A 16,700-nucleotide genomic window follows, 5' to 3' on the forward strand; every position below is an offset into this window, starting at 1 on the left:
ATGTGATAGTCAAACACAATAAATCTATGTATATTTTGTTCCGGTTCTTTTTTTATAGATTTGCTTGTCATATTATTAATACAACTTTTCATGTTTCATACAACCAACTCCCATAGAAATACAGCAACACGCGAAGGATTGTCTAATTTTCATTATAGCCACGCACATATAATCAAAATCTCATACAACAATGAACTTTGTCTTTGGTGAAAGTTTCCTATCGATGAATGTTGTGGCCATACGGCGGATCTTGGAGAGATTTTCTTTCTCGGCTTCCGAAGCTTGACAAAAGTTTGTTGGAATGAGCTGTCTTCTCGGGTCTACAGTCAAAATTTTGAGAGCAGGGGCATTTTCAAGAATGTGTAGCAGAAGCTCTACTTGACTCTTTTCAGCTCTGAACTGACGAACTGTCAAGCTCTTCAAGCACTTGTATTCGAGTTGACGTCCCTGCAGCAAGTTCCTTAGAGGTCCTTGGCCACCATCCATGTAACATGACATGAAGAAAATGTCCAGGTCCTCAAGCAGCGGGGCAGCCCGTAGAAAATGCGCAATGGAGAGGGTATCGTCGGCGTGTTTATGGCCGATGTTTAAGATCAATTGAAGATGCCTCAAACAGGAAAAGACGGAGGTTTTGTCCAGCCGCCAGGGGAACTCTGGTAGGATACAAAAGCAACACAGCGACAGTCGTTGTGCCATGGGGAAGGCAGCGGGCAGAGAAGTGAGAGCCTGCTGCAGTGTTATTTGGCAGCAGTGGATGTTAACATCGCGAAGCCCTGAAGATCGACGGAGGTTGATGGTAGCCAGTGGTTGACCCTGGAATATGAAGGTTGTGAGGTTGCTGGCGTTGAGTTGAATCTTGGTGGCCCCACAGTTTGACACTCTGAGGTATAGCAGGCGGGGCAATGGCGTGTCCACGTTGAGCTCGTCGTTCAGCTGGACCCTATACAGATCCAGCCACTCCAGGTTAGGGCAGTTCGACAGCACATCTCGCAGATCACCGGCGGACACGACGGACGAGCGCAGGCCGAGCCTTTGAAGCTTCGGAAAACCCATGCGTCGGGAGAAGGGCGGAGCTTTGAGAGACACGCAAGAGAGGTGAAGGTGCTGCAGGCCGGACGCGCCGCCGCCTCCGCCGACGAGCGATTGCAAGGGGAACTCGTACCGGTATAGGCCGTACCCCTGGTCAGGCCGTCGCGACACGTCGAGCGTCACGCTCTTGGTCCGCGGCGAGACCGCGCGGCGAAGCCAGTCGTCCAGGGGGCGAGACAACCGCCCGAGGTATTCGACGTCGAACCGCAGCTCGAGCTGCTCGACCGCGCCGCCGCGGCGCTGGCGCAGTATCATGTCGACGGCGTAGACGAACCTCTCGCGGCGCCGCGCGTCGAGGAACGCGCGGTACTTCTTCTGCCGGGGATCGTCATCGTCCGACCTGTTCTCGTCGCCGCGGCAGGCGGGGGGCATGGGCATGTCGAGGGCCAGCCTGGGGGAGTGCTTCGAGGCGTGCCTCCACGCGGTCGACAGCACGCTGGTCCTCGCGGCCTGCTTCGCGTCCAGCTTCGACGCGATCGTCGCCAGCAGCTCCGCCGGAAGGTCTCCGATCGCCGCCGCTCCCGTTGTCCTGCTGCGTGTCGGCTCGCGACGGCCGGTGCGTGTTGGTGATGGCTCGTCGCGTGGTGGCCTGCAATGGCAGATCAGGCTGGGGTTGCAGCGGCAGGTGATGAGCACGGTGGCCACCCCTTCTGTGCGTGCATCGGCCAAGGTCCGGCGGGGAGGACCGGTCAGATTGTTCCCCATCGATGGATGTCTCCGGCGATCGCTGGCCGAGGTTGTGGTTCAGGTTTCAGCTGTTGGCGACAGGCACGAGGCAAGATCATCGATTTGGACACCAACGGAGCAACGCGTATCTGCCTTATGCTGCCACGATCATCGTCGTTCTGAACTTTTTTTCTAGAGAAGTTCGTTCCGAACTCTGGTTGCGTGTATCCACGGGCCACAGCCCAATTAAGGCCCAATTAAGGCCCACGTAGAACGAGATTTCGGGCCAGAAAGTCGAAGGCCAACATTTCCGGCACGCGAGCACAAACCTAGCAGGCGAGTCCGAGCGGTACCGACCGAGGCGAGCACCTTCGCAAACCCCTCCTCAACCCTCGCCGCCGCCGCCGCCGCCGCCGTGCCGGCCGCTCAGTCCCCGCCGACGCCATGGGCAAGTTCCGGAAGCTCGGGCGCCACGCCGCGCACCGCGTATCCATGCTCAGGTATCTAGTGCTGATCTTCTCTCTCCGCTCGCCGCTGTGATGAATATGTGCTGCGCCGCCGTGCGGCTGACTTTTGTTCCGGATTCGTGTGCTTCGGCAGGACGATGGTGTCGCAGCTGGTGAAGCACGAGCGGATCGAGACCACCGTCGCCAAGGTGCGTCTTTCGATCGGTGTATGCCGGAACGGAATCTGTGGGTCTGTTGTACTGACCCTTTCTGGTGATTGGTGTTTCAGGCCAAGGAGGTGCGGCGCAAGGCGGATCAGATGGTGCAGCTCGGCAAAGATGTAAACCCAGCACCATTTCCCTAGTGCCCAACGTTTTTTCACCTGAAAACATGTGTCTGCAACCATGATGTAGTCAACTGCACACACAGTTTAGAACCAGTTAAATCCAGGAATGTGGCATTCATTGTCCCAGCTCTGTTCTATTAGCAATCAATCCGTTTGCAGTCACTTAGAATCAGACCTTATAACTTTGGGTTGTTTTCGTCATGAGTATGTGTTACTCCCTCCGTCCGAAAATACTTGTCATCAAAATGGATAAAAAGGGATGTATCTAAAACTAAAATACATCTAGATATGTCCCCTTTTATTAATCTTGATGACAAGTATTTCCGGACGGAGGGAGTATTTCCCAGCAGAATAAAATGTTAAAAGTCTCTCATCAGAGAACTATAAACAATGTGAATGTTTTTCTAGTTTTTGTAAAAAAATAAAATCAGAACAGTCTACTTTTCAGCATAGTGACTAGCGACTGTCAATTTTTTGCCTGCTCAAAATTCATTATAGGGCCAAAGATCCCTTCGATACACTGGGAGTCCTGATTATCACTCTTTTTTGTTGGTTCAACATAAGTTCCTGCTGGTGTTCTGTGTTCTTTCTGTAAAATTATCTCCTTCCGTATGCGACCTCAAGCCTCTTGTTATCTACCCAAGATGTTGCACTGATTTGTTAGTCTTATCAGGTTTCAAATACTGAAACTCATATGCTCTTGTTATCTGATCGAGATTTTTTTTTGCATTGATTTAGTTAATTAACTATTACATCTATGCTAAAATTCAGAACCTCATGTCATATTGATAAATTATGTAGGGTACACTGGATGCAGCAAGACGTGCTTCTGCTTTTGTTCGCGGAGATGATGTTGTCCATAAGCTATTCACAGAGCTGGCCTACCGCTATAAGTATGTCTTTTTAGCTACCATTGATAAGTTTGATCTAATGAAGGGGAGCCTTGGCGCAGTGGTAAAGCTGCTGCCTTGTGACCATGAGGTCATGGGTTCAAGTCCTGGAAACAGCCTCTTACAGAAATGTAGGGAAAGGCTGCGTACTATAGACCCAAAGTGGTCGGACCCTTCCCTGGACCCTGCGCAAGCGGGAGCTACATGCACCAGGTTGCCCTTTTTGATAAGTTTGATCTAATACAACTGGCAATCCCTTTGATTTACTTTTCAACCTTGCTAAGTACTCCTGCATGCTTAGGATTACTATTTTTCTCATAGAAACTTAACCTTGCTAGACAATGGAGAGGTCTGTCAGGAGGGAGTAGAATACTGCTCCCTCCGACCCAAATTAATTGACGCTGGTTTAGTACAAAGTTAAACCAGCGTCAATTAATTTGGATTGGAGGGAGTAGAATAATGTTTATTTTGAAACAGATGAGAATATCATTTTCAAGCTGAACCTACTGATTTTTTTATTCATTTTATGTTTTATATCCTAGAGATCGAGCAGGCGGATATACGAGACTTTTGCGAACTAGGATACGAATAGGTGATGCTGCACCAATGGCATACATTGAGTAAGTTCCTTTATTCATATATCCTAGCATTTCCTACTATCTGTTACTCACCTTTTATTTCTGTTTGACTTTGCCTTTGTGTTTGCTTGAAGTAGAAGGTCTGACTGGTTGAGAACGAACTTTATTTTCATGGCATGCTTTGTTTTAATGAAATAAGCCACTTCCAGGAATGTTTCCAAATCCATGAATAATCTAGGCTATTAACTGGTGAAGAAAGCTGGTCAGTTCCATGATAGATCTAGAGCTTTTTATGCCAAGTTAGTCCAATATTCTGCTGTGTTTTTGCAAATTTGGCCAAGATTGATGTCCTTGTACCAAAATTTTGCTCCCTAAAATTGTCCAGAAACCATAACTGGTTGTCTTCAGCTTTTGCTGATATTTTTTGTGGATCAACAGGACTTTCCACCCTGCTTTTGCGGATGTTGTATCTAACATGTTCCCTGTGCAGGTTTGTGGACAGAGAGAACGAACTCCGAGAGGCCAAACCTGCAACGCCACCGCCACCTCAGCGAGTTCCACTTGATCCATGGGCCAAGTCTCGAGCTAGCCAACAGTGGGCCGGACCTAAAGTTACCGTGAACTCCAAATCAGAAGGCTTATGAGAGCATTATCCCACTGTGTTTCTTTCTGGTGAATGAGGCTTGTCATGCAGCAGGATTTTTGTGTCAGGGTATAGTTGTCGATAGAATAATTCAACTTAGATTTGCTATCCCTCGAGCGAATACAGATGCGGTGTTGTCCGCGCAAGTATGGTGGTATGGCGCAAGGGTCAAAGATGTGTTAATTTTACCAATTGCTGATGTATCATGAAATGTTTGAAGAATCACCTGGCAAATTCGAGCCTGGATCTCATGCCATCCACGGCCTCCATAAAAGGTCTCTTGGTTAATTGCTTGCTACTGATGTTTGTGTGTGTGTTTACTGCAGCTGGTGGTGTGCTTTTGTTTAGACTGCAAATGCCTTCTTTTCCCATACAAAATGGAAAATTTGCTGATCCGCAATACATATTTCTGTTACGGTGGAATTGCTGCCATTTAACAGATCGCATTGTACCATTTGATGGTTTAGAAAATTCCTAATGATTCCATTCTATGAACCAAACGACCCACATAGAAAATAAAAACCTAACCATCCAAATCCTATAAGCACTTGAGCTCGAACAAGTGGAGATTGACGTGCGTGCTTGTCATTTCAAAACATGCATTAACAAGCTCTATAATTTTCAAACTCCGTCTCTGAATTTTACACATCACTTTTACAAACTTTGGAAAAGCTGGGAAGCACTAGCTTTTGCAACTTCTGCTTCTCTTTTCTCCCCCTTTGGTTAGCTTATAGCTTCCAAAAGCCAGAAGCTGGCTGCAAAAGCTCAACCAAACACAGCGTCCGGTACTGCTATCTCGGCCCAAGAAGCTCGGCATCCTCAGCACCCAGGGCAAATCTCCCTACACCAAATCCCTGCACCACAAAGACCCACGGATCGTTCCTGCCGGCGACAAAAGGTGCAAAAATCGCATGGCGAGCTCCTCGGACCGGCGACAGGGCCGTCCCTGACCCAGCGCATCCAGCCGGCGGCGCTGAACCGGCGCCGCCCCGCGAACCGCACGTAACCTGCTCGACGGAATGCCCTATCGGGACGTCGTCGCGGCGACGGCGGCCATCGGCGCGCTCGCCCGCGGCGGCCGGCACCGCGACGCCGTGGCCCTCTTCTCCCGCGTGCTCGCGGACGGCGTCCCGACGCCGAACGAGTTCACCTTCGGCACGGTCCTCCGTTCGGCCACCGCGCTGCGCGACCCGCGCGTCGGCGCGCAGCTCCACGCCTGCGCCGCCAAGTCCGGCCTCTGCTCCATCGTCTTCGTGGGCAGCGCCCTCGTCGACCACTACGCCAAGATGGGCGCCATGAGGGAGGCCCAGGGCGCGCTCGGGGACACCAGCGAGCCGAACGTCGTCTCCTACACCTCGCTCATCACGGGGTTCCTGAAGAACGGGATGCCCGAGAAGGCCCTCCGGCTGTTCCGGTGCATGCCGGAGAAGAATGTGGTTTCCTGGAACGCGATGATCGGCGGGTGCAGCCAGGCGGGGCTCAGCGAGGAGGCCGTCGGCCTGTTCCGGGAGATGCGTCGAGAGGGCGCCAGGCCGAACGAGAGCACGTTTCCCTGCGTGCTCACCTCTGTTGCCAACGCAGGGGCGCTTGGCGTCGCTAGAAGCGTCCATGCGTCGGCCATCAAGCACTTGGGCAAGCTCGACGTTTACATCGGCAATTCTCTCGTCAGCTGCTATGCCAGGTGCGGCAGCTTGGAGGACAGTGTGCTGGCATTCACAAGCATGGAGCAGAAGAATGTGGTCTCCTGGAACGCTCTGATCTGCGGGTATGCGCAAAATGGGAGAGGGGAGGAAGCTTTGGCTGCCCACAAGAGGATGATAGCAACGGGCTTGAAGGCAGATAATGTCACTCTTCTAGGACTGCTGTTCGGTTGCAACCATGCCGGTCTGGTCGACGAGGGTTATTCGTTGTTCAAGACAGCCCAGAGAGAGCAACCCGGCATATTGAAGCCTGAGCATTACGCTTGTGTTGTGGATCTCTTGTCTCGTGCCAAACGATTCGATGACGCCAAGAGGTTTCTTGAGGACCTTCCATTTGAGCCAGGCCTTGGGTTCTGGAAGTCAATGATAGGAGGGTGCCTGATTCACTGGAACAAGGACCTCGCTGAGAGCGTCGCCAACCGTATTCATGCACTTGATCCAGAGGACACTTCTTCATACATCCTTCTCTCTAATGTTTATTCTGCAGTTGGAAGCTGGAAGAGTGCGTCAATGATCAGGAGACAGATTAAGGAGAAGGGGCTCAAGAGGATCACTGGCTGCAGCTGGACTGAGGTCCAGGACAAGGCCCATGTCTTCTTCAATGGAGACTCTAAACATCCTCAGAGTGTTGAAATTTACAAGATGCTTGAGGTTTGCCTGGATGCTGGTGAAGATGAACACTGCCTTGCAGTATGATTGTGCAAAACGGTCTAAATGACTGAGCTGAGGGAACAGAAATACTTTGAAAATAGCTACACCGACTGGCTGAGAGTCAATTAGTCATGTTCATCACTCATCTGGTTAGGTAGATATGGATGGACTTTTAACTTGTATGGTAGCAGGAGAATAGGAGTTGGCCTGATAAGGCCAACAGCGAACGGCAACTGCAGAGCACCTGGAGATCAGAAGATGGCCGGACATGGCTCGTCTTCCAAGCAGAGGATGGTGTTGCAAACTTGAAGCTTTCAGGGTGCTACTTGGTTTCAAGCTGCCGAAGATATTTTTTTAAATAACTGTCAAGCTGTTGAGGAATGTCCGACTAGAGAAAGAAATTCTGTGAGCAAACTGCCATGTATTAATGTGGATAAGAAAATAGTTCGTACCAGACTCATTGCAGAGTAGCACATTAAGCTACTGTTTAGACATTTTGGCACTGGGTTCGATTGTGTAAACAGTTACTAGAAAGACGGCTGGCCTTTTGAATTCTTAGAATGAGGTGTTTTTTTTTTAGGGAAGCCATCATGGCGCACTTTATTTCAAGTTGAATAATGATACATCGTTCATTACAGCCGGGACAATAAAGCTAGGGGGATTACCCTCCCAAAACACAAAAGAATTAGAAGTAAAAGCATGTCTAGCTAATGTGTGCGCCACCGTGTTCGCATCCCTGTTGCAATGTTGCGCCGGAATTCTTAGAATGGGTTGAAGCTTGCAATGACATCTTGCCCGTGAGAATAAACTTCAGTAAAAAGTAACCAAATCTGCTCAAATAAAATATTTCCATCCATACAACAACATCTGTAGTCTGTACACCTCCCGACCTCAGTTGGCAGCAAATCATCTCATCAAAAGAATTCAAAACCAAGCATCGTACAGCATATTGCTATAACTGGAATTCAACAGAAAACCAAACATAGTAAAGCATGTTGCTAGAGTTAAATTAAGACCTATGTCAACGGTGTATTCAACGAAATCTTCAAATGCACAAGCATGAGGTTCAGAACCAAAAAGATGCTCGAGCAAATCGCAGAGTTAAAATTCAAACAAATGGCAGCTTCACTCATCAGAACTGAAGCAAGCTGAGGGAAGAGCACTCGACAGTAACTATGTGTTTCTTTGGTGACCGATGAAATCCTTAGAAGATAGCTAGACCGAGTGGCCAAGAGTCACATAGTCATGTTCATCACTCATCAGGTTAAATAGATATGGATGGACTTTAACTTCATGGTATCAGGAGAATAGGAGTTTGGCCTGATAAAACCAACAGCAAACAGCAACTGGAGAGCACCTGCAGATCAGAAGATGACCACAGATGGCTCATCTTCCAGACAGATGATGGTTTGAAGTTGCCGAAGATTTTAAAAACATAATGTCAAGCTGTTGAGGAATGTCTGACTAGAGAACTAGAAATTCTGTGAGCAAACTGCCATTTGTTAACGTGGATAAGAAAATAGTTTATACCCAACTCATTGCAGAGTGGCACATTAAGCTACTGGAGATAGACCGGTCAAGTTATTATCCATATTCCTTTGAAGTTAGACATTTCAGCACTGTGTTCAATTGTGTACACAATTACTAGAAATACGGCTGGCCTTTTGAATTCTTAGAATGAGTTGAAGCTTGCAATGGGATCTTGCCCCTGAAAATAAAATTCAGTAAAAAGTAAACAATACCCAAATAAAATATTTCCATCCATACACCTCCCTTCCTCAGTTGGCAGCAAATCATCTCATCACAAGAATTGAACAGAAAACCAGGCATATACAGCACATTGCTAGAATTAAATCAAGGCCTACATAAATGGTGTTCTACGAAATCTTCAAAGGCAGAAGCACAAGGTTCAGAACAAAACTAAACAAAAATTACTCTAGCAGATAGCAGAGATGAATTCAAACAACTGATATCTTCAAAACTGAAACTTCCTAGAATACGGCAAGACTGACAGGTTGCTGATTGGTTTCAAGCTACCGACGGTTTTATTTCTGAAACTGTTGGACTATAGAACAATGTGTTAACGGGCATAAGAAAAACAGAAAATCGTTCAAATCAAACTCATTGCAGAGTAGCACATTAAGCTACTGTGGCAATCAAAATATCATCCATGTTCCTCTGGAAGTAGACATGTCAGCACTGGGTTGGATTGTGTGCAGAATCACTAGAATACGGATGGCTTTCTGAATTTTAAAATGAGTAAGCTGTGTTCAAGCTCCCACTGAGATCTTGCCCCTGAAAACAAAATTCAGGATAAAGTTACCCAATCTGGTCTTTCCATCCTTGATCTGTACATCTCCTGTCATCAGTTGGCACCCAAACATTTGATCAAAAGAATTCAACAGAAAAAGTACAGATGTACAGCATGACGCTGGATTTCAACCAAGACCTCCATCAATGGAGGATTAACTGAAATCGTTAAAAGAAGAAGCACAAGGTTCAGAACAAACAAAAAAATCTCGAGCAGATCGCAGAGTTAAAATTCAAACAGCTGACATCTTCAGAAGTGAAGCAAAGCACATTTTTGAAACTAACTAGAATATGGCTGGACTTCTAACATTCTTAGAATGTGCTAAAAGCTCACAATGAAATGTTGCCCTGGAAACAAAAATCAGTAAAAACTTAACAAATCTGATAAAATTAAAACTTGCCATTGGTATAGCAATCGGTAGTCGGTACATATTCTAACTTCAGTTGGCAACAAATCATCTCATCACAAGAATTCAACAGAAAACCAAGTATAGTACAGCATATTGCTTGAATTAAATTAAGACTTATGTCATTATGTCAACGGTGTATTCAACGAAATCTTCAAAGGCAGACGCACAAGGATCAGAACAAAGGAAATGCTCGAGCAGATCGCATAGTTAAAATTCAAACAACTGATATCTTCACTCTTCAAAACTGAAGCAAAGCACATTTGAAACTTACTAGAAAGCGGCTGGACTTTCGGGGTGATGGATGGTTTCAAGCTGCCAACGATTATTATTTTTATTGTTAAGCTGTTTGACTAGAGAACTAGAAATTCAATGTGTTAACGGGGATAAGAAAATAAGAAAATCGTATAAATCAAACTCATTGCAGAGTATTAAGCTGCTCTGGCGATCAAAATATCATCCATGTTCCTCTGGAAGTAGATATTTCAGCACTGGGTTGGATTGTGTACAGAATCACTAGAAGTCTAGAATATGGCTGGCTTTCTGAATTTTTGAACGAGTAAATACTGTTAAGCTCGGAAGAGATCTTGCCCCTGAAAACAAAATTCAGTAAAAAGCAACCTGTACCCTGTGCACCTCCTTTCCTCAGTTGGCAGCAGATCATCTCATCACAAGAACTCAACAGAAAACCAAGCATATACAGCATATTGCTAGAATTAAATCAAGGCCTACGTCAAAGGTGTATTCAACGAAATCTTCAAATGCAGAAGCACAAGGTTCAGAACAGAACTAAACAAAAATTACTCTAGCAGAAAGCAGAGTTAAATTCAAACAGCTGACATGTTCAGAATTGAAACTTCCTAGAATACGGCAGGACTGACAGGTTGCGATTGGTTTCAAGCTGCCGATGGTTTTATTTTTCAAACGGTTGGACTATAGAACAGAAAATATCATCCATGTTAAAAATATCATCCATATGTTAACGGGCATAAGAAAAACAGAAAATGCTTCAAATCAAACTCATTGCAGAGTAGCACATTAAGCTACCGTGGCGATCAAAATATCATCCATGTTCCTCTGGAAGTTGATATTTCAGCACTTGGTTCGATTGTGTGCAGAATCACTAGAATACGGCTGGTTTTCTGAATTTTAGAATGAGTAAACTGTGTTAAAGCTCGCACTGAGATCTTGCCCGTGAAAACAAAATTCAATATGAAGTTACCCAATCTGTTCAAATAAAAACTTTCTATCCTTAGTGTGTACATCTCCTGTCATCAGTTTTTTTTTAGACAAATCTCCTGTCGTCAGTTGGCACCCAAACATTTGATCAAAAGAATTCAACAGAAAAGGTATGCATGTACAGCATGACGCTGGATTTAAACCAAGACTTCCGTCAATGGTGAATTCAATGAAATCATCAAAGGAAGAGGCACAAGGTTCAAAACAAAGAAAAAAAAATTCTCGAGCAGATAGCAGACTTAAAAACTCAAACATCTGACATCTTCAGAATTGAAGCAAAGAACATCTGAAACTAACTAGAATACGGCTGGACTTCTAAAATTCTTAGAATGTATTCAAAGCTTGCAATGAAATGTTGCCCTGAAAACAAAATTCAGTAAAAACTTAACAAATCTGATAAAATAAAAAAATTCCATCCGTATGGCAATCTGTAGTCGGTGCGTCTCCTGACCTCAGTTGGCAGCGAATCATCTAATCAAAAGAATTTCTACAGAAAAAGCACATACAGCATGTCGGTAGAATTGGATCAAGGCCTACCCAAACATGGATGTTCGTTCCAGGGATATTAAATTGTTAGAATGTGTTAAAGGTGTTAAAAGCTCGCAATGAAACATTGCCCCTGAAAACAAAATTCAGTAAGAACTTAACAGATCTGATAAATAAAAAACTTCCTCTATAGAAATAATCAAGACCTAAGTTAACAGTTCACTCAACCATGGATGTTAGTTTCAAAGCAGAACACAGGAGTTAAAAAATAAAACAACTGCCATCATCACAAAACAGAAGCAAAGCACGTTTGAAACAACCACTGAATGATTCATTGATTCAGCAGACGACTCATATTACACTGTTCGATTGGGGAATCTAACCCCATGTTGTTGTTGACACACGAACAAACCAGATCATACTAAACAGACTCGGGTGGCAGCAATCTAACACCATCCTTCCTCAGTTGGCAGAAAATCATATCACCAAAAGAATTCAACAGAAAACCAAACATAGTAGTACAATATTGCTAGAACTGACGCAGCAAATCATATCATCAAAATAATTCAACAGAAACCAAGCATAGAACAGCATATTGCTAGAATTAAATTAAGACCTATGTCAACAGTGTATTCACCGAAATCTTCAAAGGCGGAAGCACAAGGTTCAGAACAAAAGAAATGCCTGAGCAGACCGCAGAGTTAAACTTCAAACTACTGACATATTTACTCTTCAGAACTAAGCAAGGCACATTTGAAACTTACTAGAATAAGGCTGGACTTTCATGGTGCTAATTGGTTTCAAGCTGCCGATAATTACTATAAGCTGTTGGACTAGAGAACCAGAAATTCAATGTATTAACAGGGATAAGAAAATAAGAAAACCGTTCAAATCAAACCCATTGCAGAGTACTATTAAGCTACCGTGGCGATCAAAATATCCATGATCCTCTGGAAGTAGACATTTCAGCACTGGGTTGGATTGTGTGTACAGAATCACTGTTATAGGGCTGGCTTTCTGAATTTTCGAACGAGTAAATAGTGTTAAAAGTCGCAATGAGATCTTGCCCCTGAAACCAAAATTCAGCACGAAGTTACCCAATCTGGTCGATAAGAATTACAAGGTTCAGAACAAAGAGAAAAAACTCAAGCAGATTGCAGAGTTAAAATTCAAACAGCTGACATCTTCAGAACTGAAACAAAGAACATTTGTTTGAAACTAACTAGAATACGGCTGTACTTCTAAAATTCTTAAAAATGTGTTAAAAAGCTTGCAATAAAATGCAGCCCTCAAAGCAAAATTCAGTAAAAACTTACCAAATCTGATCAAATAAGAACTTTCCATTGGTACAGCAATCTGTAGCTGGTACATCTCCTGACTTAGTTGGCAGCCAATCATCTAATCAAAAGAATTTATACAGCATGCCAATGGAATTGGATCAAACCTACGTCGACAGTTTCACTGAATTTTGTTTTCAGCGGCAATGTTTCATTGCGAGCCAACGGCAAATAACAAATCAGATGAAATAAAAATATTACCCTGCGAGATAATGAAGACCTATGCCAACAATTTACTTATCCATGGATGATCAGCAAGATGCAGAAGGTTCAGGGCAAGAAAATTGCTTGAGCACATCAAAAGAGTTTAAAACAATAAAACAACTGCCATCATCATAAAACTGAAGCACAGCACAATTGAAACAACCACTGGATGATTCATTGATTCAGATAATCCGACTCATTTTACACTGTTTGTATAGGGGATCCTAAGCCCCTGCGATTGTTGACACACGAAGAAACGGAACCAGACTGACAAGAGCCTCGGCGGGCGGCAGGCAATCTAAGAGGAGGTGAACTTGGTGACGGCCTTGGTGCCCTCGGAGACGGCGTGCTTGGCGATCTCGCCGGGGAGGACGAGGCGCACGGCGGTCTGGATCTCCCGGGAGGTGATGGTGGGCTTCTTGTTGTAGCGAGCCAGCTTGGCCGACTCGCCAGCGAGCTTCTCGAAGATGTCGTTAATGAAGGAGTTCATGATGGACATGGCCTTGGAGGAGATGCCGATGTCGGGGTGCACCTGCTTCAGGACCTTGAAGATGTAGATCTTGTAGGTCTCGACGCTCTTCTTGGCCTTCTTCTTCTTCTTGTCGGCGCCGGCGCCGCCGTCCTTGCCGGGCACGCGCTTCTCGGCCTTGGGCTTCTTCTCCGTCTCCACCGGCTTCTTCTCCGCGGTGGGCTTCTTCTCGGCCTTGGGCGCCATGGCGGTTTCGCCGGAGGTGGAGGCGACGAGGGATCGGGTTGGGGAAGGTTGCGGCGCGCGGGGAGGACTGGAGGTTTGTGTTGGGGTTGTGGGTTTCCCGGCACGGGGCGGTAGGATTATATGGGGGTGCTGGGAGGGGCGTGATTGGTGGAGAGGGTTGGGGTCTGGATCGGTGAGGTGGCGGGATGTGGAGTCGTTGGGTTTGATGGACGGCTGGATTTAGGCGCGCCGCGTGGGGGAATCCGTGTGGGGATGCGTGATCCCACGGTTCAGCGGTGGGTTTAGGCGGGACCGGAAATTTTGTTAGCGGAATGCGCGCGGGAAGGTTTGGTTTGGAGGCTTCGCGTTTTTTTTAGACAATTTGGAGGCTTCGTGGTGGGTTGCGCAAGGATTTTCGCGATGGATCTTGATCTGGGCTAGGCCTTGGCACACCGAAATGGCTCTGGCTGTGCACCGCTATGTTTTCTCTTTGCGGGTGTGCACAGCTATGTTGTTATAGACTTATAGTTTCTCAAAAGAAAACTATATTGTTATAAAAAATACATATTTTTATTTATTGTTTGCGGAGAAAACTTTTGACATATCCATCAATTGTCAACCCCAGAAGTAAAAAATTACATCAAGTTTCGTAGACCACCTAGCGACAATTATAAGAACCGGAGCGAGCAGCAGGCACGTCGTCGTCATCGCCCTTCCCTCACTAGAGTCGGACAAATCTTATTGCAGTAGATCGTTGAGAAGTCGTCGTGTCAAGGTCCCATAGGATCGGCGCACCAGAACAACAATTGTTGCCGATGAAGAAAAACATAGACCGAAAGGCAACCTGCAGACACACGAATGCATATTGGATTCAAGCGAATTCACCGAAGATAAACACCGACCGAATCCTATGAAATCTAATGGAGACACACCTCCACACATCCTTCGATAACACTAGAAGCACTATCGGGACATGAGCTAGGCGGCGCGAAGTTTATTTCATCTTCAGGGAGCCACCACTGTCTCGCCTTTCTGAGCAAGACCAAAAAAACCTAAAGATGGAGCTCTTCCGTTGGCAAGAGCCGAGATCCATCATGCACCCGTGTTTCCAGGACCATAAAAGACGAGGTAGATCGAAGACTGCTTAGCGAGAGGCAAGAGAAACCCAATTGTGAGCGACCTTAGTCGCACGAGCGAAGGGGTACGATCTCATTTACACTAGAATTTGCAGCAATCCTTAAACCAAACTATGACCAATTGCCTAAAAAACTATCATCAATAGTGGATACTCAAACAAACCAATATGTGGTTGGATCATTAGGAGAACTGTGGTATCCCCAACTCATCAGGGTTCAAGTGATAGACTTGACATCGGTGCTCACAAAAATTTGTATTTATTTGAGGCCTTGCGACGATGTGTGTTTAGTGGGATGTGACGTTTCCGTCGGCTACTATATGGCGACTTCGTCAATCTCAGGACGACGTACCGGCTCAGTCTCTCGAAGATGTTCATAGGGTAGGATGTGTGTGCATGTGTTCGTGGGTGAGTGTAGCGTATGTATGAGCCCATGCGTCTATACTGTGTTAGAAAACAATGGATCCTCAAGTTGAATCAATCTAACTATGTTAACATTTTTCCTCAAAGAGAAATATGGTAACACACCCCCCTAAAATACTATGCTAATGTTTCTAGCAAAGAGAAACTATGCCGGTTCCGCACTAGCAATGCGAATACTCAAGATTAATGGCATGTTTGATTCAAAGGATTTTTATAGAAATTTTGAAGGATTGTAATCCTTCAAAAAATATTCTATGCTAGTTGGTTGATCTGCGGGGTTGAATTCTATATATATTTTTAATGATGGTTCGGTTGTATTATGATCCATAGGGATTTTTCATCCATCCAGGCCTTTCAAAAATAATCATTTTTTTCTGTGATGCAACAAACCAAACAAAACAATGCAGAATTCAAAAGGACATGACATTGCAATCATTTGTCTTTTTCTAATCATGTGTGTTTTGTAATCATATGAATCAAGAAAGCCCTAACAAGTTATAGTTACCAACAGGCAGGATAAAGTCAAAAAATATCAACAACCAAACAGAACACACATATGAGGATGTTATGCTCAAAGAATCCTTGGGAAGATTCTACATCTGTTGGAGAGACCTAGACTTCTACTTTATCTTAGGCCACATAGTTTGAGCTCAAGTGTAGATCTTGAGATGACCTTTGGCCTTCACTAACTTATTAAGGCTGATACACAACCTTACTAGCTCCTAGATGACTCGAATTGTCTAGGGAGTTATCATAACTCCTACAGTAATGAGGACAATGCAAAGCTCATGGCGTCGGAGCAAAATTTCTTAGTTGGATATTGGATGTAGGCTCGAAATATAGAACTTCCCACTTGGTTGTATGCTTGGAGAGAATGAGGCGACCAAGCTCAAAATAATGACGGGTGAGTGAATCCAAAGGTCACCCACTTGTTGGGCATCTAAAACAACTATCGACACGTTAATGCGCAAGTTGGAAGGTGGCAAACAAGGTTCAAATTCTAGAGACCTAGAGCTTCGACGCACTGCCTTGACTTTGGTTGTCCAAAAGCAAAATTTTATGTCGATATCAAAATCCGGACCTCCAAACTTCACTTTGGATTTTGTGATTTGTCTTGGTCGCCTCAGACCTACGAACTTCGCTTATCCATCCCTTTTCTCGCAAAATTCCAGCAAAGTCCTATTTAGAGTATGGTGTCCTTGTGACCAATGTGTCAGGCATCATTAAAACATATAGGGGCTCTTTGATTTGTCGGATTTTCAAAATGCAGGAATAGGGTGGCATGTCCTATAGTACCCGACAAGATTAGGGAAAATAAAGGAATCGTGCAAAAAAGGTTTGAGTGGTTGGAAATTGTCCTGTAAAATGTAGTATAAATGGATCATAAGGATTTCAATCCTACGAGTCAAACAACCATCACATGAAAATTCCTAAGGGCCCAAATCCTCCAAAAATC

The 16,700-nt window shown here is 45.2% G+C and overlaps 3 protein-coding genes across 3 annotated transcripts; 2 read left to right on the forward strand and 1 right to left on the reverse strand.

The window, feature by feature from the left end:
• Positions 1–2,079: 2,079 nt before the first annotated feature.
• Positions 2,080–4,960, forward strand: LOC119269525 (50S ribosomal protein L17-like). The gene is made up of 6 exons (XM_037551376.1): positions 2,080–2,255; positions 2,356–2,410; positions 2,491–2,541; positions 3,349–3,440; positions 3,980–4,057; positions 4,506–4,960. The coding sequence occupies exons 1-6, from the start codon at positions 2,200–2,202 to the stop codon at positions 4,657–4,659; spliced, it is 486 nt and encodes a 161-aa protein (XP_037407273.1). The 5' UTR covers positions 2,080–2,199; the 3' UTR covers positions 4,660–4,960.
• Positions 4,961–5,422: 462 nt separating this feature from the next.
• Positions 5,423–7,588, forward strand: LOC119269526 (pentatricopeptide repeat-containing protein At5g42450, mitochondrial-like). The gene has a single exon (XM_037551377.1). It carries the CDS (start codon positions 5,678–5,680, stop codon positions 7,052–7,054), a length of 1,377 nt encoding a protein of 458 aa, XP_037407274.1. The 5' UTR covers positions 5,423–5,677; the 3' UTR covers positions 7,055–7,588.
• A 5,557-nt stretch (positions 7,589–13,145) lies between these two features.
• LOC119269527 (histone H2B.5-like) lies at positions 13,146–13,799 on the reverse strand. Its single transcript, XM_037551379.1, has one exon. The coding sequence runs from the start codon at positions 13,705–13,707 to the stop codon at positions 13,291–13,293; it is 417 nt and encodes a 138-aa protein (XP_037407276.1). The 5' UTR covers positions 13,708–13,799; the 3' UTR covers positions 13,146–13,290.
• Positions 13,800–16,700: the final 2,901 nt, after the last annotated feature.

This window comes from Triticum dicoccoides, chromosome 3A (genome assembly GCF_002162155.2).
Source record: "Triticum dicoccoides isolate Atlit2015 ecotype Zavitan chromosome 3A, WEW_v2.0, whole genome shotgun sequence".
Classification (NCBI taxonomy): domain Eukaryota; kingdom Viridiplantae; phylum Streptophyta; class Magnoliopsida; order Poales; family Poaceae; genus Triticum; species Triticum dicoccoides.

What these genes read in the sequence shown, in the direction of transcription:
- LOC119269525 (XM_037551376.1), top strand. Translation starts at nt 2,200, where the DNA reads ATGGGCAAGTTCCGGAAGCTCGGGCGCCACGCCGCGCACCGCGTATCC. An exon ending in TCGAGACCACCGTCGCCAAG is followed by an intron (nt 2,411 to 2,490) that starts GTGCGTCTTTCG and finishes TTGGTGTTTCAG; the next exon opens with GCCAAGGAGGTGCGGCGCAA. An exon ending in TGGTGCAGCTCGGCAAAGAT is followed by an intron (nt 2,542 to 3,348) that starts GTAAACCCAGCA and finishes TAAATTATGTAG; the next exon opens with GGTACACTGGATGCAGCAAG.
- LOC119269526 (XM_037551377.1), top strand. Translation starts at nt 5,678, where the DNA reads ATGCCCTATCGGGACGTCGTCGCGGCGACGGCGGCCATCGGCGCGCTC.
- LOC119269527 (XM_037551379.1), bottom strand. Translation starts at nt 13,707, where the DNA reads ATGGCGCCCAAGGCCGAGAAGAAGCCCACCGCGGAGAAGAAGCCGGTG.